We start from the raw sequence: 25965 nt of genomic DNA on the forward strand, positions 1-25965 counted from the left end.
ATTGTAGTGCTCACTCTGTGCTATTCCCAGAATAACAAATATCTGGGCTTGTTTTTATTAAATAATTTTATTAACTGACCTACATAGACATTATCTTTAACAATTCAACATAAAAATAAATACTTTAGGATAAATAATTTAAGTGAATTTTTTAGAGCCCGTAGGGCTTACAAAAAGAATCTTAAAAGATCCATATTTATCATCTGAAGACTAATAGTTACAAAAGGTAGAAAAACATACATCAAAAAATAAATATAAATTTTAAATATTTAAATAAATAGAAAGCCTGATACATTTAAAGTGGGAGGCACTTAATTATCAAGTCATTGTTGAGTAGATGCTTTGACAAAAGGTAATCCATTTTTTCAGAAATTCTACAGCGGTTACTGTCTCATCATCATATTCACATGTGAATCTTGTTTCAGATCCCTGTAAAAGAAAACATTTTAATTTTGTTTTAGTTCAGGGTAGTTTACCTTATATATAATTATTTTCAGTTGAAGTCTTATAGACTTATGGCCTTTATTTTCAAGTATGTTAAACATATTAACCATTCACATTTTCTTGAAATGATCAAAATGATGTGCCAAAGTTATATGTTATGATACCCAGTGATAGTGACGTGAAAGCTGAAATTTTCCTCATTTGTTAATTGTCACTCTTAATGAACACAAGATTTTTTTTCCTGAATTTTGTACAATAAACATTTTAAAACAGTTTTAGACAAATACTTCATTAAGTGCTTCATGCAGAATTAAAGTTGTTAAACCTCTTTTCCTCTCGAATTATATCTATATCTAAATATAGGTTACATATATACAGTAATAAGCACATTATACTTTCTTCATTTCTAAACCTTAAATCTCCTATTAGTCTGCTTGAGTGAATCTCCTCATATTTTCCCCAAAGCAAAATGGAACCAGCCCAGAGTAAGTTAGGATAAGCTTTGGGGGGAAATTTGTATGACAAACATTTTCAAAAATACTCATAATGAATCCCACCCCACCTCAATGCAGATAAATTTCCCAATTTTTAGAAGTCTAAACATTAGAAATTCTGTGGACTGACTTTTTAGAAATTAACCTCCTCTGCGGATAAGAACTGTTTTCAACTCTGCCTCTGGCTGATAAGCTAAGAAGAAAATATTTTGATATATAGTGAGATTAAAAGAGGAGACTTTTTCAAATTTGAAGTAATTCCTATCCTGAGAACATAAATCAAGTTAGATAAAGTATTCCCTTTAAACAAACTATTGCAGTATTATATAACCTCTTACATATAATTATTTAAATATTAGAACCTCTTGGGGGTTTAGATTTTTTAAAGTATCTTGCTTTTTCTGATTTTCATGTAATTTTATATTAATTTTGCATCTAGAATTTAGAATGAGTTTTTCTGATGTTGGTCAAGAATTTTAGAGCAAAATTATTGACATAGATGGTAAACTGAGTCTATCAATGGGTAGATGACATTGATCTCAATGTATTTTTTAAATAGAAAGAGACTGTCTACTAATAAAGTGACTCTTATTTGGAAACAACTATAGAGTTACATACTTTTAGAAAGTTGGTTCTACTGTAATTAAAATTATGCTGTTTATTTTAGGATATCTATTAATTCATGAATTTTGTACTTTGGCAGATGGATGAGAAAAGAGAGCCATGAATTTCTCACATCACCCAAGTTCCTTGTATGTTTCATGCTTCCTATGCATTTAAAAATACTTGAGGTCCTGAAAGTGAGTATTACTTCTAAATAAAAAGTTAATTATCTGGTCCATTGGCCATTTTACTGGTTGCCTTTTTTTTTTTTTTAGACAAATCTCTCGGTTCTTCCACCAGATGATAGGAAAATCTCATTTAAAAAGTCTTTCAGGTAATAAGAATTAGCTATTCTGGAAAATGATCTGAAGGAATTTAAAAATATATAATGAAATCTGTCTGCTTTCTGTGAAATTCAATTCAGTGTCTTCTTCTACTCCCAATTTTGTGTTCATGTGAGGGGTGACAGAGTGCAGCAGTGGGGGCTTGTCCCTGAATGGATGGTAGGTGGAAGCCCTCTAGCTTACACTTCCCAGCTCCACCTAATATAAAAATGAGTTATGTTCACAGTGGACTTAAAATGCATGAGTACTTCACAAATACCAAAAATGTTATACCACATTAAAACACCCTTCCATTTATTTTATTTCCAGGAGAGCAAATAACATATCTTACCTTTAGTGCCAAAACTATTCTGTTGATATTGTCCATTAAATCCTTGATATCTATCGAGTTCTGGGTTTTGCTTTGAGCAACATTTAGCACATCCTCCAGAGGTTTGAGTTCTTCTGCTAGACACTGAAGATGTTTCAATTCTGTAGCCTTGAATAACAATAAAAGTAATTATCAGGTCAATTTGCCCTGACTAAAGGTCAGAATCAGAAATTAATATCAAAATTTATTTATTAACAGAGGTAGTATATAGTTTTTACCATTCTCTCTGTTTTCATCATTACTATAAAGATGGACCAACATTATAAGACTGGAAAAATGAGAGTTCAGCTGCCCATAGTTAGCATTAACTGTTAGTTAACAAATAACGAGTCATTAATTTCAGCTTAATTTAGCTTTGAAAAAAACTCAACATTTGTGCACCCAAATGTAAATCACCAATATAGGTTGAATTCTTTTCCAGTCTGCAGAGAAATTATTAGAACCAGAGTAGTCATAAAGTGGAAGTATAGGATCACATTCTCTGATTCTAATATTTAATATTAGAATATTAGTTATTAGATATTTATTAGATATTTAATATTTAAGAGTTGAGAATCATAGAATGTTAGGGACAGAGGGAGCTCTTGGATGCCATCTGTCACAATTCCAACATTTTATGGATTAGTTGTAGCTATTTAGTAATGGGTCAATATAGCAAGGCACATATAACTGCACCTTAATTTTTTACTTTTCTATAATAAGTACATTAAGATACATTTTTAAAAATGATTTGTCCAAATCAAATAAAAGCTTACAATATTTGAAGGATTTTTGGATGGGCCTCCTAATTTAGACATACACACATACAAATACACACACACACATAACACACTTCTGTATATAATGATAATATTTCATACTTCTATGGTACATTATAATTTCAAAGTGTTTTGTCCTAAAGAAGCCCAAGTCTCACAGCCACCTTTTGAGATAGGTAATGTAGTGTGTTATCTCCATATTACAAATAAGGAAACTAAATCTCAGAATTTCAGTGTCTTCCCCAAGGCCATATGACTAGGTGGAGCCAGGATTAAATTTCAGTTCTTTTTCTTTATAACATTAACATAACAACCTTTGAATTAAATGTTTTTATAGCTCTCTCAATTCTTTTGAAAACATGAATGGTTGTAAAATGAACAAATGAATGGCGTTTATCACATTACTTTTAGTTTCAAATAGATTTTGCATTGTCATTTAGAAACTGCTAGATTTCAAAGAATTTCACCACCCTCTAAATTATGCACATAATCTGGTGTTATCTTTTTAACATTTTTTAAAGGGAGAGGTAGGAATACACCACATACATTTTATGACATTTTCATCTAATGCCCTTTCAACTTGCTACTATAAGTTCTACAAGTTCAGGGCTTAAGTTTTTGGCATGAACAACTTGGAGCTCTTTCCTTCAAAAACAGTCTAGTGTCTTTCCGCTGCTGGAGGTAAGAGTTAGTTACGTGAGTCTGATTAAGTTGGAGGAGCATCTCTAAGTTATCTCCTTTTTATCTTTTAAAGGGGTAGTTTGCTGTATAATTTCCTCGAATTTATAAGAAGTGGGTCAGTGGGATTGCATTCATGACCCTTAAATCCCATTTTTTTTCTGGGCTGTTCACCCAGGGACAAGCTCTTCTTAGCATCAGATTTTGCCCATTATCTGTTGACCAGTATGACTACTAGGAAACTTTACATGCATAGCGTAGCTCTAGGAGCTTAGATGATGCTTAGCTAACTGTCTGAATCCCCAAACGACCAAATGAAGCTTTTAGTCTTGGAACGTAAGTCATATAGCATCAGAAGTCTCTAGGTCTATTGACATGAAAGATGTGTAAGTCCAAAATTTTACTTTATACTCTCCAGGAAGAATTTTGTCTTTATTATTACTTCTAATAGCTAATGCTTATATGGTGTTTACTATATGCCAGATACTGTTCTGAGTACTTTACATTTACTCCTTAATCCTCACAAAACTATATGAAGTATATACAATTATCATTTACATAAGTAAGTAAGAAACTGAATCACAGAGTAACTTGCCCAAGGTTACAAAAGATTGGACATGGCAGAGCTGAGATTTCAGTTTAAATAATCTGCCCTAGAATCTGTGCTACGGATTACTGCTATGATGCCTCTTGAAGATAGATCCTTAGGAATCTTTCCTAAAACAGTAAAGGATTTTTTTTAAAGTGGGCCCTCTGATATCAGTTTTGCTAATTTGAATGGTAAAGTGATATGATCAGGTATCTCTAGAGTTTTATATTTTTAAATAAAACAGTAGGTCAACACAATCTCTTTTAAACTGTCTGAGCAATAAAGTGAGACTATTATTCTTTTCTTCCCATTCCCTCTACCCCAAAACACACATAAGTACATATAAAAAAAAATATTGACAAAGCCATTTTTCAGAAGCCCATTATCAAACTTGGTTTTTTTAAAAAAGATGCTGAGGTTACTAATTCTTCTCCTCAGCTGAAGTGCTATTAATCCAGGTAGTGTGTAAATTTTCACATTACTTTCAATTCTATTAAAATGTAAATGAATGTAGAAAGTTGTACTTACCTTCTTGGGCATGTAAAATTTAAATGTGAGCATCCTGAAGAGCTTGAGGTTCTCGTAATTCTGAGAAAGCATAACAGATTGTTATTAAAAAAAAGAAACTCCACTTAGAAAAATTAATTGTAATAATTTGAGTAAGAAAGGGAATAAACTTACATTAATTTCCTTCAAAAGCAACTGTAAATCCTGCAGCAATGACTTCACTTGTTTCTTTGTGTTCTCCGTAGAGCTTGAAGTAGGTGCACCGTTTGCCACGAGTGCAAGAGTTAGTGCAATGCAAGACAAGAGTTGCATCTTGTACATTGTGGCAGGAGTTGAGGTTACCGTGAGTAGTGATTAGAGAGGCTGATAGGAAGCTCTTGAACAAGAGAAGCAATTTATACTGTTAATTCTGGAAAAATATGATGGGGGTGTCAAAATGTTTTACATATTACACATACTTTCAAAGATTCTACCTGTGTGGCAAAAAGCATTACCTTTATTTTTCCTCTTCTGATGACTCTTTGGAATTTCTTTAAACCCCCATAAACTGACTGAATGGATGTAGGTGAAATCCCTCTTGGTTACATTAGCCCACACTTAGGTGGCAGTTCTAATTCATACAACTAACGCCTTCTGTGTGAAACAGTTTTTCCTCCCTCTTTCTTTAAGGGGGTGGGGATACAAAAGAGTCTCATGAAAAATTTCTCTTTGTCATAAAACTGTGTGGAACATGTGGAACACCATGTTGTGGTGGACAAGAGCAAGAATAAATAGTTGAAAAGAATAAATTTTTAGATTTGTTGATTAAACAGGAAGAATATTGGTTTCCTGTTTCAGGATGGCTTTACCTTTTTATCTCCACGATGACTGAGCTAATGCATACAACATGCTAGATTACTTCTTATACAATCAGCTAGAGAGGTATTAAAATTAGAATACATAAAAAAACAGCTTGAGGCACTGTTTTATGCTGTTTTAATTTTAACATGTTTCTTGTATCTGTTTAAATCTCTTAATGTCTGTTGTACTTTTTTTTTTTTTTTTTTTTTTTTTTAGTGGTACGGTGTTTAACAAACATGCTCAGAAAAGGGTTTGCATACAAGGACACTACTAATGCTAATGGGGGTTTCTCTGGTCATTTGTTTTACAAATTTATTTTTGCTCCTTTATTATTTTTGATGGGCATCAAGGGGATATAGTGAGAGTTGCAGTGTTGCCAGAATCAAGGATGCTTTTTCTTCCTCTCAGTCTCTCAGGGGCCACCTGAGCTATTAGATCTTTCTCCTTCTTCATGTCCATTTCATTTCTTTCTCTCTCTCTGTTGAACAGATTGCTTATATTTCTTTAAATATAAGGCAGAAAACGAGCATAACAATAGGGATCCCCAAGTTTATTTGTTTATAGGAAGCTCACTAACTGGAATTTCTGGATACCATTCGTACATTCTTTAGAAGAAAGGTGATGTGACTAGCTCGTGGTGAACCAATACTGGCCTAATTATTGTGGCTGGGGGTGCAGAAGGCAGGGTAATAAGCAGTCCAGGAGGCCATGGTGAGCCATGGAACATGTATGTTTGGGTGTGTGTGTGTGTGTGTATGTGTCTTGTGGAGTGAGAGCAGTCCTCAGAGCAGGGGTATTTGGGCTCAGTTATTCCAACATGACTCTTAAAATACAGAAGCCAGAACTCAATCAATAGAAGTTACCAAGAGGGGTATCCATTACAATTCTTGGAGCACCTTTATGAAAAAATAAAGTACTGCAAAAAACTTGTGACAAACAAATACTCAGAAAAAGGGTTGCATCCAAGGGTATTGATGCCAGTTTTATAATAGACTTTATGTGTGCCATATATAAACCAGTCCACAAGTTTCTAGTTTTTATGTTTTCACTCTTTAATAGATTTAGATTTAGCTTCTAAAGCACCTGTGACACTATGAGTGTAAAAATAATAGTTATTAAATAACATCAGATCAATATTTTTGTCATTATATCAGGTAGGATACTTTTAGGATTGTGTTCGTTTGTCCTCAGTGTAATGCACTAACTGCCTGAATGATGGAACAGATATATACTGCTAATTTAAACTGAGGAAATCCTTCTTCAAAGACATTTCTTGTAACTTCTCCGTTCTTACTACCTTATTCATTTCTTGTCTATTCTTTAAACATATTTATCTAGCACCTATGATGCTGTCAGGTATATAGAAAGAAAAAATAATGCGCAGACACACCATCTAGTTTAAGCCTTACCTGTGAAGTGATGATACCATTTTGTAGATTAGACAACTGAAGATCAGAGAAGTTAAATAATTTGTTCTAGGTTATTTAGCCCTACTGCCAGTTTAGGGCAGAACAAGTATTTGAAACCAGAATATTCTTACTCCAAAGCCCACACTCTGACCATTTGTGTTCTTTCTCAAACAACCTGATGTGTAATAGAGCAGTCATACACAGACAGGTGTAATCCCAGGTGTAATCTTGCTGCCTCAAGAAAGGTGAATATGAAGAATTTTGAAGAAGAAACATGACTTTAAACCAAATTCTGACAACATGGTTAAAATGTAGATATGTAAATTTAGGATTAAGATGAGGGTGGGTAGGCAGGAAAGGTTACACATTCTTTGAGCATAATTTACTTTTTTTTTTTTTTTTCTTTTGGCCACATTGCGAGGCATGCGGGATCTTAATTCCCTGACCAGGGATTGAACCCGTGCCCCCTGCGGTGGAAGCACAGAGTCTTAACCACTGGACTGCCAGGGAAGTCCAGGTTACACATTCTAAGGAACACTTAATTGTATATAAAAAGAACAGAGAGGGCTTCCCTGGTGGTGCAGTGGTTGAGAGTCCGCCTGCCGATGCAGGGGACACGGGTTTGAGTCCCGGTCTGGGAAGATCCCACGTGTCGCAGAGCAGCTGGGCCAGTGAGCCATGGCCGCTGATATTGCGCGTCCGGAGCCTGTACTCCACAACGGGAGAGGCCACAGCAGTGAGAGGCCTGCGTACCGCAAAAAAAAAAAAAAACAGAGAAAATTGTTTCAGTACTTTTTATCTATGCATTAGGCAATATTCATAAGAATATAAAACATTTTCCTAAAATTTAAAAATAAGAGTTACAGTTCCTCAAGGGGAAAAAAGTGAAAAAGCCAGATTAGAGACAAATAATTTTTTCTTTTAGAAAAGATTAGAAACCAGTGATGATCTTTTCCTTTTTTTTTTTTTTCTAAAAAAATGCAGAATGTCTCTCTGTACCTTTCAAATCAAAACCACAAATTTAGCATTAGTTATAAGGGAAAGGCTATTTGGTAATCTGTGTGTCAACTTTATTACACTTGTTTCACTTCTCTAAAGACTTCAGTGTCTCATCCCAGCATCATCAGCTCAGGCCTTTACCCTTCCAGAATGGAAAAATTCACACCCACACATTTTTCTGTGTGGGGCTTTTCCAGTGAGGCCCGTGATGTGCTCATATTCTTGATATTTATATTTCTCTGGCTATTTCCATGAGAGAGTGGGTCAGTATATGGCTACATTGATAGGACCCTGTGGAAAATTGAATTCCTAGGCCCCTGGCTTGTCCTTATTTTGTAACAGGCATCATTATGGAAGTTGGCCTTATAACTTCTTTCTTGAAATGCTTGGGAAGAAAGCTACGGCAATCGTATGCTTTGGCAAACTTTCACTTTTTAACATGTCTGACACATCAGCGGACTTCTCTGGCTATAGTGATGATAGAGTGAGTAGTAGACTGCTAACTACTGCATGTGTCACACCCCCTACTTCCCCTTTGAAAATAAATTTTACTATTCAATTAGAAGCTCTTTTAGTTGCTTAGCATTGTTTGTGAGTCTGCCTCTTAGACTCAGGAATAGCCCACGTTGCTAAAGCTGCCTCCCAGGGAGGTTGGTCAGTCAGTTGCCTAATCATCCACCCATCAAAGCTAACTTTCAAGGACTCCACCTCCTGCAAGAATTTCTTCTTTCTGAGCCTCTTTCACAGCTCTGTAAAACTTTAATTTGACCTGGAGCTTGATGCCTGTATTAATGCATCTCTTGTCGGTCTCTCTAAAGGCCTCTTGGTTTTTCAAGATACAGTTCTCTCCTTTTGAAGTCAGGACATACTGTTGGATCATCTCCATACCACCTAGAGAACATTTCACTAGGAGCTCTGTGTTTCCTGTGAAAATCCATATTTCCTCAGGCATAGGTTGGTGCCCATTGTTTGTCTTTATTAGACCTGCGGTCCGCCTTAATGTGATACCGCTTCTTTAAATCTGTCTGTCCATCACAGTTAAGTCTCGTTTGTGTGTGCTCTTCTTCTGTGTGGTAAATTTTAATGATGTTCATAACCTTTTGGAATGGAAGAAGTATCTCCTTGGTACTTTTAATTTTGCAAAGTGTTTTCAAATTCATTAACTAATTGAGTCACATTTTGCTGATAAGAAATTTGATGTTTTTAGAGGTTAAGTGACTTACCCAAGATCACATTCTTAAATTAGTGGTGAAGTTAGAGCAAAAACCCAAGGCTTCCTCATCTCTAATCTTATGTATTTCCTGTGTTAAATAGTGATGCCAAATTCTAGGCTCATTATGCTACATAGAAAAAGATCAATTGTGCCCATTTTCCATTTCACTCATTCTCTCAGTGATAACTGATGAATCAAGTGAGGCATCATCCACCATCCACCTTCACTTAACCAACACCTTGTCTGAGCAGCTTTAGGATTTCTAAGAATTTAGAGCAGCTGAATTCATACAGTAGCTACAAAAGCTGGGTTTTGCTCATGTTTTTTCATCTCTTTCTGGGGTCTTTTAAAAGCACTGGAGCATTTGATGTTTCCTGACACTTCTCCCATATCTAAAGTAAGAAAATGATTGTATTCAATGTGGATTTAAGCTGCATTGTCCTTTTAGGAGTGCAGTGTTCTAAGGCTGACATGGGGATATCACACAAGGCAATTGTCTGCATTTGTCAACCAGGAGACAGCTTACTACTTAAATGTGATGAGAATTGGGAGTATCTTCACAACTTTGGAAATAATTTTTTGTGTAAATATATGACCCCTATGACAAGTCACACAGCAGTTGCTAGAGGTAGAACATGACAATCTTCTGATGGTAATAGTAATAGATTTGTAAAGCACTTCAAGTTCATAAAGGACTTTCACATCCTTTTATCTCATTTCACAGCAAAATAGTTAAGGAAAGAAATTTTCTGGCTGCATGTATTTCATGAAGACCTTTATTTTCTTTGTACATTAAAATTAAACCTTGTGGGCCTCCCTGGTGGCGCAGTGGTTGAGAGTCCGCCTGCCGATGCAGGGGACGCGGGTTCGTGCCCCGGTCTGGGAGGATCCCACATGCCGCAGAGCGGCTGGGCCCGTGAGCCATGGCCGCTGAGCCTGCGCGTCCGGGGCCTGTGCTCCACAACGGGAGAGGCCACAACAGTGAGAGGCCCGCGTACTGCAGAGGAAAAAAAAAAAAAAAAAAAAAGGTTAAACCTTGCAACTTACAAATAAATATTAGCTTTCTCCTCTGTGGAAATAAATACCTTCATTAAAATCATTATAAAAATAAAGTTATTATTTACATTTAAGTTCTCTGTTAACTATTGGTTCTTTCCTCTTCTACAGAAGCTTTGGATGTATCATTGACAGTCCATTGTTCCATCATTCCTAAGGTTGAAAGATAAACTGAGGCATACTAAAAATTTTGAGAGTTTGAGCAAAAGTCAATTCAAATCAGGCAGCATCCAATCTGGCAGACAGAAGGGAACTCTGGGGAGCTGTACAAAATGAAAATAGCCACAAGGGAATGGGAGCAAGGAAGTTATACTAAGCAAAAAAGTGGATTGGTTACTGCAAGGTTACTTTCCTTTAGGGGATTGCAGGGGTCTATCAGGCAGATTACCTAATTTATGCTGATTAGGCAATTCCTGATTAGAATATCTGGGAGAGCCAAAACTGTAATTAAGTCTTGGTTTAGTGATGTGGGACTTAGCATAAACGATTCCATTTTGGGCCTGTTGTATTGTTTTTAACACCAACTAATATATTTTTTAAAGATTATAGCCTGATCTTTTGTTTAAAAATTGTAACATGATCTAATTACAAAATAATACATATTCATTATAGAAAATTTGGAAAATAAAAGGAAACTGAAAAAAATTAAAAATCAGCTGTAATCTTACCAGGTAGATATAACTATTGTTATAAAATACTGGTATTTATGTCCATCTAATCTTTTTTCTGTGGTATGGTTTTACATGCTTATTTCTCTTAATCATGTGTTATAAATATCTCACATATTAAATATTCTAAAACATTATTTTTATTCTGTTGTGTGACTTTATTATTGGAATTTACATTAATTACAAACATTCACAATTATGAATAGTGCTGTAATTCACTAAGCTCTTTTGCACATAAATATTTGTGCAAATTTCTGATTTTCCTTTTAGGATAAAATCCTAAAATGGGAATTACTGTGTCAAAGTGTATGAATATTTTAAGGCTTTTGATACTTATTCAGAAAGTTCTTAACAATTTAGCATTCCTTATCAGTGGCATAAGCCTATATTTCTGTACCAATTACATAGTTTCCATATTATCAAATAAGGGTGGATCAAGAGGGAGAAAGGAGTGGGAATGGTGAAATGTATGCCAGTTGGAGGTTATACTAATACATTCAGTTCCATATTTGGAATTGGGAATCAGGTGGACCTGAGTGCCAGTTCTCTTTATCACTCACTGGCTGTGTGACCTTGGACAAATTTCTTATCCTCTCTGAGCCTGTTTTTTCATTTCTAAAATGACAATATGGACCTAAGTGGACTCTTGCGTGAATGACAAAATATCATAAATGAAAGCACACAACACTAATCTGATAACTTTGAATGAATGAGTAGTCCCATGACCTGTTTCTGGTATGCTACACCCTCTCCCTTTTCTACTAAGATATTTCTTTAAGTGATAGCATTTGCTTTGCAAACTGTTTTGATATCATCCAGGTTTATCAATCTGCCTAATATGAAGTTTGAAAAAGAAAGAGGTAGAAATTTTTGCCGTTCCAGCAAAGCCCAGATTAAACTCAGGTAAAATCTAATTAACCAAATAATTTTTAATAATTCTATAGGATCACTAGAGGTAAAGTATAACATAGATATTATTCCATAATATGTCAGTCCCGTCTAAAGAGATCTCTGTCCATTGTAGAGGAGGAAATTTTTCCTTTATCCTTCTAGGTGCTCTGCTGACACACACCCCCACCCTGTAATAAAAGACAGATTAATAGGAGAAAAAAATAAACAATTGTAAGTACATACGTATGTACCTACAGGAGCACTATCAAGATCTGAGACTCAAAAGGCAGCCAGATTATTGAGGCTTAGATACCATCCTGAGCTAAGGAACCAGATAGGGGTCTGGAGCTTCAAAGAGGGGAAGGCGTTTCTTGGGAAAGTGAAAAGAGGAAATGTTTGGTAAGCAAAGGTTGCCCTGCCATGCAGATAAGTCTCTCAAGTTAGAAAGTTATCTTTGGAAATAAAGTGGGTTAAAAAAAAAAAAAAGATAAACGAGCAGTCCAAAAAAAGTTATCTTTAGTAAGAGCTTTCTTCCTGGTACAGACCCCTCTGTAAAGTAAATTTCCTTTATAAATGTAGATCTCTTTTACAAAAGGGTAACTTCTACTGTGTTTTCAGAGATGCTCCTGTGTCTGTAGTTTCTCAAAATAATCAACTAAAAATAATTCTTACGGCCAAAAGGGTGTATTTTGGGGTGAAATATTGTGCTACCCTTCACCATCAAAATTGACCTATCCTGATCTGAGTTGAAAAACAACCTCATTCCTCTAAAACAACCAAAACTCCGAAAGTTAATTTTAAAAAGTCCTCTGATAGGCTGAATTATTAACAGTGTCTGCTTGGAGTGCTGTACTGAGAATAATGTGTTCTCAGTGGAGAAGTGCGCATCAATATTTAGTCTGCAGTGGGCTCTGGAATGTGGAGTCATGGCCTGTATGCCAAGTTTTTAACATTTCTGCTCTATGCTCATGCGTTCTTTAGGCCCAGTTCTAGCCAGCTTTTTTGTTTTTAAGAGCAGGTTAGATTAGAAACAATTGTGGGAATCAGGCTGCCCACAGAATAAATGATCGCTGACAGTTTAAAAGGATGAGACATAGGCGGTAACTATAAATACTGAATACAAGTATTAAAAATGAAGGAAATATGGGGACCAAAGAAAAGCACAGCCTTCTGAAACCTTAGTATGTGATCCAGTAACCCCCATGCACCCCAATAACCCTGTATGATAGCAGAATATAATGACTGATATTCCCAGTGATGACCTGCCTCTTCAAAAAATGTTGAAATTATGTTTTGCGTTGTTAAAATCTGCTTTATTTAGGAAGTCAGAGTATATGTAATATTTTTAGGAAAGATTTCCATTACAAATGTTTAAGATAGAAACAAATTTGATATTTTAGCAAAAGCAAATGAGAGCATGTCTTCACATATCTGCAGATCAAATAAAAAAATTATTATAGAAGACAGTAATGCTAGAGAAGAGGAGGTAGTCAAACAAATCAACACTGTATCAGGCCTCACCCATGCAAATCATAGAGAATGGAAGGAGGAGCCAGCCTCTGTAAATAAGATGCATCTGTATCTTCTGTTACAGGGAACAAAAGGCAAGCTTTCACACCACCTCATGGTTACTTGGCTTTTTATACTGGTAGAGATTCTAGAAGTAGTTACTTAGGTGGCTGATTTTAGAGTCAAGCTTGCCTCATATAAATTTTTTATTTTTTTAATTAATTAATTTTATTTATTATTTATTTATTTTTGGCTGCCTTGGGCCTACATCATTGCACGCAGGCTTTCTCTAGTTGCAGCAAGCGGGGGCTACTCTTCATTGTGGTGTGCGGGCTTCTCATTGCCGTGGCTTCTCTTGTTGTGGAGCATGGGCTCTTGCTGCGCGGGCTTCAGTAGTTGTGGCTCGCAGGCTCTAGGTTGCAGGCTCAGTAGTTGTGGCTCACGGGCTTAGTTGCTCTGCAGCATCTTCCCAGACCAGGGATCGAACCCATGTCCCCTGCATTGGCAGGCGGATTCTTAACCACTGTGCCACCAGGGAAGTCCCCATATAACTTTTTAAAATTTATGAATATGTAATTTATTCTTAATTCTCTATCTTTGACAATATTAGGCAAATAATTCTGGACTACTCACCAAATGATATTAGGATTCTGGTAGAGTTCATTTCACCTCTTAAGCCAAGCGTTGTTTATAGATTAACCCACATAGACTTCTGTGTGTGTGTGTGTGTGTGTGTGTGTGTGTGTGTATACTTGTATGTATGTATACGTATAGACATATATCTGTATTTATTTACTATTAAGAATTCGGGCAAACTTTATCCATGGGGTAAGAATGTATTATGGAACTTACAGGCACTGGCAAATCTCTGGGGTGTTTTAATCTGATTCATAAATTGTGAGGCATAATTATCACCAATAGATGAGGTTATTTTAACCTAGGAGGAAAATCTTGTAAGTTTGTTGACAATCATTATGTCAGCCCTTGCTCACAAATATGAGGAGGCTTCTAACTATACTGAAGGCACACAGTCATTGAGAATATTTATATTAATAACACTTTTCCTATGCAAATTAACCTGGAGAAATTGAGATTCCCCCCTTCTCTCTCTCACTTTTTATAGATGTCTCATATTGTGAGTCAGCAGTATAGGGCAGTTCTTACAAAACCATTGAGCTAATATTAAAATATGGAGTATACCAAAAACCTAGTTATTTCTAGTATCCCTTCTTTCCTAAGGGGAGGGGGTAAACCCTTGGTGCAACTCATGGACCATCTGGAAGTCACCCTAGATGTAGGTATAAGGGGCATCCTTAAATTTTTATTATTTTGAGTTTGGGTATATTTGGGGTGAAGCAAAACCATGAAGAATTCTCAGCGGTGAATACTTGCTCAGGTAAGATGCAGGTACAGTTCCTAAAAGAAGGAGTAGCAGCAGGTTGGCTGCTTCATGGACCAGAGTAATGATGAAGTGTTTTGAATATAGCAGGTAGTAACATAATAATGCCTAAGAATTTTACTTCTTCAATAAGTGAAGAATCATTGTTTGACCTAGAATTACCTATAAATATGGAAAGAGGCGGCATAATAGTACAAAGAATATTCTTGAGGTGAGGCAAAAGGTAACTTATGTTTTCTGTGTAGAATATACAGAAGAGAAAAAATAATTTTATTATACCTCACAGGTAGACTATGTAATCCAAGATAATACACTCTTTTAATCCAGTGTTCTCTCTGTGGTTGGCTATGTTGGCTGTGGTAGTTAAAATCCCAACTATTAGAAATATTTTTGTGTGGTTGAAATATCACTGAAAGTTCTTTTGACGTACTCATATACTACTTAGAAGAATAAAGGTAATGAAATCCTAATATCCCCTAGATTTCAAGATACTGTTCTCTACACTAGAATATGTTTGGTGGGAAATGGAGCACTAAGAAATTTAATTTGATTGACTAGGCATTTAGGGATGATTTAAATTTAGATTGTATGATACTATATCCTAGGGAATATAAATTCAAGTGCCACACCACAATGGTGAGGGTAGGACCACATGAGGGTCCCAGATGGCTAGGGCATCAGAGCCTGAAAAAAGGAAGAACAAGCAACATCCATCCCAGGCGTATCTCAGTCCATTCCTACAGCAGCAGCTATGAGACACTGAATTACTTTGGAGCTTCCTAAATACCTTACTTTCTTCAGGCACAAAGGGATTTTTAAAAGTTATCCTGTTATTTCTGTTGTAGAGAATGCTAATTTCCTCCTAATATCTGTTCTTCCTTCTTGCTTAGAATAAGAATCCTGAGTTTTAGCTGGTTACAGTACCGCTCCCCAGTAAAGACCACATTCCCTAGTTTTCCTCTGCAATGAGGTGTGGCCATGCAGATATAATGGCGGCGCTCTAGCGACTCTTCTGGACCTAAAGACAGGGAACCACACTCTAGGGATGTTAGAGCTGAGAGCTAGGATACCAATATTTTCATGGAGCTACCAAATCAACTCTGATTGCCTAGTTGCTGAACTATTTTATGTGAGAGAGAAATAAATATATCTTGTTTAAGTCACTGTTATTTGGGGTTTCTCATTATATGCCCCTAACAGCACTGTATGAGTACATTAGGCCTTGTTCTTATTAGACAATCCTATTGGGGGTTTTTTTTGACTGCAAAATATTTAAGGTACATTATCGAACATCATCTCATGGGCTATGAGAGTACAAAAATAGGTTGCTATCCCTAGCCTACAGAATTTTATATTTTAGTAGGAAAACAGACATATATAGGGATGCTCCAATGTACTACAGTAAATGCAAGGGGACCAGTAGGTAGTTACTTGCCAAGTATGAAACTTATGCTAGCTTCTACTGGCATAGGAATAGACATAGAGATCAATGGACTAGAATTGAGAGTTCCAGAATATACTCTTGATGATAGTCAATTGATTTTTGACAAGGGTGCCAAGACAGTTCAATGGAGGAAGAATAATAGTCTTTTCAACAGCTGGTGCTGGGACAACTGGATTTCTACATGTGAAAGAATGAAGTTGTACCCCAACTTCATACCATATACAAACATTAACTCAAAATGTATCATAAAACTAAATTTTAGAGCTCAAATTACAAGACTCATAGAATAAAACATAGGGGTAAATATTCTAGACTTTGAATTAAACAGTGGTTTCTTAGCTATGTCACTAAAAGCAAAACCAACAAAAGAAGATAATAAATTATACTTCATCGAAATTTAAAACTTCTATGCTTCAAAGGATACCATAAAGAAAGTGAAAAGATCCACAGAATGGGAAAAAATATTTGCAAATCATATATAAGTGATTTATATCCGGAATATATAAAGAACTTTTGCAACTCAACAATAAAAGGACAAATAACCCAATTTAACAGTGGCCAAATGATTTGAAATTTCTTCAAAAAAGATGTATACATGGCCAAAAAAAGCACATGGAAAGATACTGAATATCATTAATCATTAGGGAAAAGCAAACCAAAACCACAGTGAGATGCCTCTTCATACCAATTAGTATAACTGAAATAAAAAAGACAATAACGTTTTTGCAAGGATGTGAAGAAATTGGAACCATGATGCATTGCTGGTGGGAATGTAAAGTAATGGTCCAGCTGCTTTGGAAAACAGTTTGGCAGCTCCTCAAAATATTAGAGTACCATATGACCCAACAATTCCACTCCTAGGTATTTGCTCAAGAAAAATGGAAATATATCTACATAAAAACTTGTACACAAATGTTCATAGCAGCATTAATCAAAATAACCAAAAAATGGAAGCAACCTAAATGCCGATCAGCTGACGAATGGATAAATAAAATGTGGTATACCCACACAGTGGAACATTATTTGGCAATAAATACTGAAGTACCGATACAGTCTACAGCATAGATGAACCTTGAAAACATTATGCTTATTTCAAGCAACTGATCACAAAACGCCAAATGTTGTATGATTCTATTTATATGAAATGTCCAGAAAAGGAAATCCATCATGTCACAAGGTAGATTAGTAGTTTCTAGAGGCTGGAATAAGGGAGATTGGGGAGTGATTGCTAAGGGGTTATGGGGTTTCTTTGGGGGGGGGTGATGAAAATGTTCTAAAATTAGATAGTGGTGATGGTTGCACAACTTTGTCAATATACTGAAAACTAATGAAATGTACACTTATGGTATGTCAATTATAGTTCAAAGCTGTTAAAAAATATTTTGCTAGCTTCATAAATGATTGAAACATATGCAATATGCTTTTGGTTTGTGGCTAAACTGAAATAGTGTCTTCAAATGAAACTATATCTCTAAGAATTACATATATAACCAATGTAATGTAAAACAACTATATTATTACAATTAAGAAAAATGAAATGGGTTAAAGTTTTAAATTGTCTTTATTGTTAAATGGTAAAAGATAACACATGGCACCCAATCACTATTACCAATTATCATAACCTAATTAAGTCCCAAATATTGTAGAAGTGGTCATGCTTTGAGTAGTAAGTGAAAATGGCATCCTCCAACACATCAGTATATTTGAATGCTTGAAAAATATATTTTAGGATGAATAACTGTACCAACCAATACTATAGAAATGTGACAATAGTTCCAGAAAAGGTGATTCCATGGCTTTCCCTCTCACTAGCTAATGGGAACTCCATACAGCATGAACTGCTCAAAACAACAACTAAAAACTATGCAATCATCTTTGTTTTCTTTCATCTTTGTTTTCTCATATTCAATCTGTCAAAAAATCTTGTTGGTTCTTCCTCAGAATTCATCCTTGATCCACCACTGAAACCACAGCTATCTCAACCACTCTATTCTAAGCCATTATTATCTTTTGTTTGAATATTTCAATAGTTTTCCTAATTGATGCCTCTTTTTCCAGTTCTTGCCCCTTATACTGTAAGCCTCTTTTCACACAGGAGACAGCATGATCTTTCTAAAATCTAAATCAGATTACATCAGGCTGACCAGAACCTTCAAGAGGCTTCTCAGCTCACCGAAAGTAAAAGGCAAAGTTATTAATTGGCTTAAAGCCCCCCTCATCTGACCTCAATAATGTCATCTTCCACTCTTCTCTCTTACCTCAAGTCACACTGCTCTCCCTTCTATTCCCTGAACAAAACAGCCTGTGACAGCTTCAGGGCCGTTGTGTTTGCTGTTCCCTCTGCTTGAAATGCTCTCTATGCCAGTATCCTCTTGACTTCCCTCATCTTCAATTCTTTTCTCATATATCTTCTTCTCAGAGAGACCTTTTCTGTTCATGTTATTAATTCTGACCTCCCAGGAACTAGCTATCTCCCTTCCCTGTTTTTTCCCCTTCTACAGCTTATTACCACCTTCCAATACACTGCATTATTTTCTTATTTATTCATTAAATATAGTCTGTGTCCTTCCACTATAATATAAACTCTGTGAAGGCAGGGATTTTTGTTTGGTTGTTTGGCCTATTACTAACTACCCCTAGGGTCTGTAACAGTATCTGACACATAGATGTCACTCAATAAATATTTATAGTAAGCCATTCTGAGGAAGTAGGATTTTTCCTGAGTACATTGGAAAGATATTGATAGATTTTATGTTTCCATTTTATAAAGATTCCTCTAGTAGTATTATGGAGGAGAAATTAGAGGAGCTAAGCCAAAAAAAAAAAGACTTTTTTTCTCATATCAAAATTTTTCAAAAACACTCTATAGGGAGCCTGAACATAGCTTAGGAAGACAACATATCATTTCCTTGAGAAATGCCTTGATTAATTAAATAAAAATAAAATCTGAATTTTATTTGCCAATTTGTGAGCATGAGGTACAGCATCAGGTTTGTATGTAAATTTACCATGTGCTATTTGTTACTGAGAGATTCAGAATGAAGCAGTGCTATCATATAATGTGGAATCAGCAAGAGTGTTGAAAGTTTGGTAGGGAACGTTGGAGTGGGGGAGAAATGTGGATTACTGAAGTGCTGACACAACTATTTTATCATGGGTAAGCAAGGAAATTATTCACTTTTTTTCCTCATGAAGGCCAAAAACACCCTTCAATGGGTATTTTGTAGTATTCTGGATGGAAAGAGTTACTGCATCTCAAATAAATGAGTGACTGAATTCTAAGGGAGCAGAAGAATCTGTCCTCTGAACAGAGTTTTGAGAGAGTCAAATACTTATAAAAGCAAAGATCTTCCTTTGTTGATTTACACTATGTATAGTCAAGTGTGTGTTCCATGTTTTTCTTTTGATATTTATCTATAATCTGAAATGATGAAAAGTTGGGCTTTCCATGGAACGCTTCCATCCTGATGCTACTCTTTATGGTGAAAACAGCATGCTTTTATGGTTTTCTGTTTGTGATTATGCCATATATTTGGAGAAAAAATGTGATGTGTATTTATACTGAGGTAGATAAAGTTTTTATTTCACAATTACCATAACCATTTTGTATGACATACAGTCTATTCCCTAACTTTGTACTTTCTATTAATCTACCTCTTGCTAATTTTCTGGCCAAAAAGAACTAAAAGAGCTGTTGTCTTAAATCAGAGAGCTGAGTGAGAGACTCTTGTTTCTGCCCTGCTGAGCAGATAATAGTCAAAGGAAAACTTCTCAAATAGTCATTTCAGTTGTGAGCTTTCTCCTTGGGTTTATTTTTTCATACCTGTTCTTTCTTGAATTCATGAAGTTTACAATTTAAATAATATTGAAAATATTTTTATTGATAATTTCCAAAAACACTAATTCCAGAGTGATAAGACTGGATTCATGGATAAAGGGGAATAATGTTTATTAATCGAAGGTTGTATTAACATTGCCAAGAGACCTGTTTTCAAATTGCTCAATTTACATAGACTAAAGTTTGTGCTTTCAGTAACACACAAGAATGATAGCTTCAGAGAGAAATCTCATTTACTACTTTCCCACTTCTTTGTAATAGTGTGTTTCCAGGTTGAAATGTTGTCTCCATTTCATCAAAACAGAGGCAAACCAATTTTTTATATACTTTCACCCATGAATGTCTGCAGTCTTTGTAGCATTTTATCAAGAAATTCTAAAATCTTTTACATTCCTTCAAATATCCATCTCCTAACCATTCTACTGGATTTCAGTGTTGTTTGGCCATATATACTGGGCTTAAAATTTCTAGCCAAGTTGTAAATAAGTCAGTAACTACACAGAGTAGATAAGACATTAAGTTTACTAAATTAAGTTAGTGGAAATTGGTTAACCTCCCACTTTCTCAAAATTTATTATTCAATCTGAATTATCCAACATGATATTTCTTCTATTTCTCCAGATAGATCGCAGGAGAGCCTGGGGTCAGGGGGAAATTGGCATTGGTGAGCTTGGGAGTAAACCCAATTCCCCCTACTCAAGTTGTTCATCCTCAGAAAGATTCACTTTCTAAGAAAAAAGCGACTCTCCCCAATCTTAAGTCAGTATGAGATCTAAGATGGAAAAACAGAGATGAAACCGCAAACCCATGTCATATAAGAGAGATTTAGATATTCCGTGAGTTAACATTCATAGAAATAGCCATCATATTTTAATTCTGTCTGCAAAAACCTTCCATAACTAGAGGCATTGTTTCATGAGCAAACACTTTATTAAATTGGAAATTTTATTTTACATTTCATAGTGGACCATGTTAAAGAGATAGTTCAACCATATCTGAACCCAATTTCAAGAATACAAATGCTATCAGGAATTACTAACTTATTTTTTTACAACTTTATTGGGGCATAATTGATATGAAAAAAAACCCACACATATTTAGTGTATACAGTGTGATGAGTTCGGATACAGGAATACCCATGAAAGCATCACCACAATCAAGGTAATAAACATATATGTTATACCCCCATTTTTGCTGTAATAACACTTAACACGTGATCTACCCTGTTAACAAATTTTTAAGCACACAGTATATTACTGTTAACAGTATGCACTATGTTACACAGCAGATCTCTAGAGCTTACCCATCCTGCACAAATTAAACTTCATACTCATTGAACAATTTCCCATTTCTCCCTCCCTCCAGCCCCTGACAGCCACCATTCTACTCTGTTCTTATGAGTTTAACTATTTTAGTTAATGCCTCATAGAAGTGGAGTAGTACAGTATTTATCCCTCTGTAACTGGATTATTTCACTTAGCATAACGTTCTCAGGATTCACCCATGTTATTGCATATGGCAGGATTTCCTTCTTTTTTAAGGTTGAATAACACTCCATTATATATACATATATATATATATATATATATATATATATATACCACATTTTCTTTATCCATTCATTTGTTGATGGATATTTAGATTTTTTTCATATCTTGGTTATTGTGAATAATGCTGCAGTGAACATAAGTATGCAGATATTTCTTCAGTATCCTGATTTCAGCTCTTTTGCATGTGCCCAGAAGTGGAATTGCTGGATCATATGATAATTTATTTTTAATTTTTTGAGGAACCACCATACTGTTTTCCATAGCAAGTACACCATTTTACATTGTCACCAATGGTGCACAAGGGTTTCAATTTCTCCACATTCTAACCATCATTTATTATCTTTTTTTAAAAATAATAACCATCCTAACAGGTGTGAGATACCTAATTGTGATTTTGATTTGCAATTCCCTAATAATTAGTTGAGATTCTTTTCACCTATATGTTGGCCATTTGTATGGTCTTCTCTGAAGAAATGTCTGTTCAAGTTTTTTGCTTGTGGTTTTTTTCTTCTTCTTCTTCTTCTTCCGGTATGCGGGCCTCTCACTGCTGTGGCCTCTCCCGTTGTGGAGCACAGGCTCCAGACACGCAGGCTCAGCGACCATGGCTCACGGGCCCAGTCGCTTCGCGGCATGTGGGATCTTCCCGGACCAGGGCACAAACCCGTGTCCCCTGCACCAGCAGGTGGACTCTCAACCACTGTGCCACCAGGGAAGCCCTTTGCTTGTGTTTTAATTGCGTTGTTTTGTTTTATTATTATTGAGTTGTAGGAGTTCCTTATATATTTTGGATATTAACTCCTTATCAGGTGTATGGTTTGCAGGTATTTTCTCTCATTCTGTAGGTTGCCTTTCATTCTGCTGATTGTTCTTTGCTCTGCAAAAGCTTTTTAGTTTTGGTGTAGGTCCCACTTGTCAATTTTTGCTTTTGTTGACTGTGCGATTGGTGTCATATCCAAAAACCATTGCCAAGATCAGTGTCAAGAAGCTTTTCCTCTATGTTTTCTTCTAGGAGTTTTACAGTTTCAGGTCTTACATTTAAGTCTTTAATCCATTTTGAGTTGATGTTTACACGTGGTTTAATATAAGGGTCCAATCGCATTCTTTTGCATGTGGATATTCAGTTTTCCCTACATAATTTGTTGACAAGATTATTCTTCCCCATTGTGTATTATTGGCACCTTTGCTGAAAAGTAATTGTATTTGCATGGGTTTATTTCTTGGCTTTCTATTCTGTTACATTGATTTATATGTCTATCTTTATACCAGTATCATACTGTTTTAATTACTGTAGCTTTGTAATATATTTTGAAATCAGGAAGTATGATGGCTCCATCTTTGTTCTTCTTTCTCAAATTACTTTGGCTATTTGGGGACTTTAATGTTTCCAAATGAATTTTAATATTTTTTTTCTATTTCTATAAAAAATGTCATTGGGATTTTGATGGGGATAACATTAAATCTATAGATCACTTTGGATAGTGTGGACATTAAACAATATTAATTCTTCCAGTCCATGAAAATAGAATTCCCTTTCATTTATTTGTGTCTTCTTTAATTTATTTTACCAATGTTCTGTAGTTTTCAAGTCTTTCACCTCTGTGGTTAAATTTATTCCTAAATTAAATTAATTTAATTTAGGAATAATAGGTTAAATTAATTCCTATTTTAAATGGGATTTTTTTCTTAATTTCTTTTTCAAATAGCTCATTGATAGTGTAGAGAAAAGGAACTGATTTTTGTATGCCAGTTTTGTATCCTGCAACTTTCCTGAATTTATTAGTTCTAATGGTTATTTTGTGGAGTGTTTAGGGTTTTCTACATATTATGTCATCTGCAAAGAGAGATAATTTTACTTCTTCATTTCCTATTTAGATGCTTTTTATTTCTTTTCCTTGCCTAATTGCTCTGGCTAGAACTTTCAGTACTATGTTGAATAGATGTGGCAAGAGTGAGCATCCTTGTCTTGTTAGCGATCTTAGAGGAAAAGATTTCAGTTTTTCACTGTTGAGTATGATATTAGCTGTGGGCTTATCATATATGGCCTTTATTATGTTGAGGTAAATTTCTTCATTATTTCTTTAAATAAGCTTTCTGTCTCTTTTTTTCTCTTCTCCTTATGCTCTGTAATGTGCATATTGGTTCATTTGATGATGTCCCATAAGTTCCTTAGGCTTTCTTCACTCTTTCATTATTTTTTCTTTGTGTTTCTCTGAGTGATTTCAAATGACTTGTCTTAAAGTTCACTGATTTGTATGCTTGATCAAGTCTGATACTGAAGCTCTGTATTGAATTTTTCAGTGTAATTATCAAATTCTTGCGCTCCAGAATTTCTGTTTGGTTCTTTTTTACAGTTTTGTTTTTTGTTTTTTTGTTTTTGTTTTTTTTTTACCATTGTTGATATTCTCACTTTTTCATGTATTGTTTTCCTGGTTTCATTTACAGTAAGCCCCCTACATACGATTGAGTTCCCTTATGAGAGCGAGTTCATAAGTCCAATTTGTTTGTAAGTCCAAAAAAGTTAGTCTATATACCCAACTAACACAATCAGCTATATACTGCTGCTTTTACATTTGCTTCCAGACATCTTGTTGAGTATATTAGCTATGGCAAGGATGCCCACTCTTGCCACTTCTATTCAACATAGTACTGAAAATGCTAGCCAGAGCAATTAGGAAAGGAAAAGAAATAAAAAGCATCTGTACTATTGTACTCTATACAGTAGTGTACAGTAAAGTACAAAAAAGCACAACCACTTGTAGAGGATGCATGCACTTGACAATGTATGCCAGACACGTGAACTAACTTACATGATTGGACACGAGAAAACATGTTCACATCTTTGAAAGTTCACAACTTGAAGGTTCGTATGTTGGGGACTTACTGTAGTTGTCTATCTGTGTTCTTTTGTAACTCACTGAACTTCTTTAAGATGATTACTTTGAATTATTTGTCAAGAAATACATAGATCTCCATTTCTTTAGGGTTGGTTACTGGAGATATATTTTGTTCCTTTGGTTGTGTCATATTTCCCTGAATCTTTGTGTTTCTTATAGCTTTGCATTGGTGTCTGCACATATGAAGAAAGAGCCACCTCTCCCAGTCTTTTCGGATTGGCTTCAATAAGGAAAAATCTTCACCAATCATTCTGCCTAGAGCTTCTGGGAGATTCTCAAACCTTTTCTATGAATGTGCATACTCCACTCTCCCTTCTTCCTGCAGAAACATCTTTGATGTTGTTTTGGTTTGTCTGTTTTCAGCCTGCACAGCTCAAAATTATTGGACTCTCAACAAATTTAGATTATAGACCATAGACAGAAAAGGCCTCTCTTGTTTTCTTCTTTCTCTGCCAAAAGATGGACCACCTTTAGTCCCTACTTCTCTCTTTCTTGTAGAGTTTTACCAAGGCAGAAAGAAGCAGCTGATCCATTCTCACATTCCTAATTTTTCCTATCATTTCCCTGGATACTGTAGCTTTAGTAGGTATGTCTGCCCCCAAGGTAAAAGAGTTTTACCAACTTTTTCCCAAGCAAGGTTCTAGAACCTCTCAGTGAGGAACAATATCAGGGTGCCCGTTGCCATTAGTCCTACATTCTCTACTCGACAAATTCCATGTCACATTTTAGAGTCTGAGACTTGTAGCACTTTAGTTTCATGTCCCAAACTCTGTATCAGATAGGATACCTCCAGTTTTAAGTAACAGAAGCCCTACTTTGAATTAGCCTGAATACCAATGACATGTATTTCCTATATTAGGAAGTCTAAAAGTAGGGTAGACTCCAGAGACAACTGATTCAGAACCTTAGAGACGTCATCAAGTATCCATATTCTCTGCTGCCACAGTGTTGGCTTCCTGCTAAGACTAGTTACTCTCATGAACATAATATGGCTGCCAGCAGAAACTAGAATAATGCGCTTCCTTGTTTATATCCAGCAGGAGAGTGAAACTAGCTCCTTTTCCCAGAAACTCAAGTAGGTCCTTTATCTCAATTGTCTTAGGCCTGCGCATCCCCCAATTAACCAGTTCCAAGGGCGATAGTCTTATCGTGATTGGCTTTCACTGATCTTCTGCATGTATGAGTAGATATTGGCAGAAAAATTGACAAAGCTATGTATTTATTATCTCTCTTTTGGCTTAAGTTATTGTCAACAACCAACACTTTAATAATTCAATAAAGCTAGGTAGACTCCCTGTATCATTTAGAAAAGCTTCAAGGTTGAAAATAGCATAACCCCAATATAGTGGCTTAAAAAAATAGGGTATTATTTGTCATATAAGAAATCTGGTCATATGTACTTGCTGTTTTGGCTCAGTAGCTTGACAATGTCAAGGTTAATGTCTGATTCTCAGCCTTTTTTATATAC

General features: G+C 35.4%; 1 protein-coding gene across 1 annotated transcript; it reads right to left on the minus strand.

Moving 5' to 3' along the window:
- Nucleotides 1-318: 318 nt before the first annotated feature.
- Nucleotides 319-5108, minus strand: IL2 (interleukin 2). Its single transcript, XM_060088936.1, has 4 exons — nt 4962-5108; nt 4809-4868; nt 2217-2363; nt 319-429 (listed from the first exon to the last, which is right to left on the minus strand). The coding sequence occupies exons 1-4, from the start codon at nt 5106-5108 to the stop codon at nt 319-321; spliced, it is 465 nt and encodes a 154-aa protein (XP_059944919.1).
- Between the last annotated feature and the right edge of the window lie 20857 nt (nt 5109-25965).

This window comes from Mesoplodon densirostris, chromosome 1, assembly GCF_025265405.1.
Source record: "Mesoplodon densirostris isolate mMesDen1 chromosome 1, mMesDen1 primary haplotype, whole genome shotgun sequence".
In the NCBI taxonomy this organism is placed as follows: domain Eukaryota; kingdom Metazoa; phylum Chordata; class Mammalia; order Artiodactyla; family Ziphiidae; genus Mesoplodon; species Mesoplodon densirostris.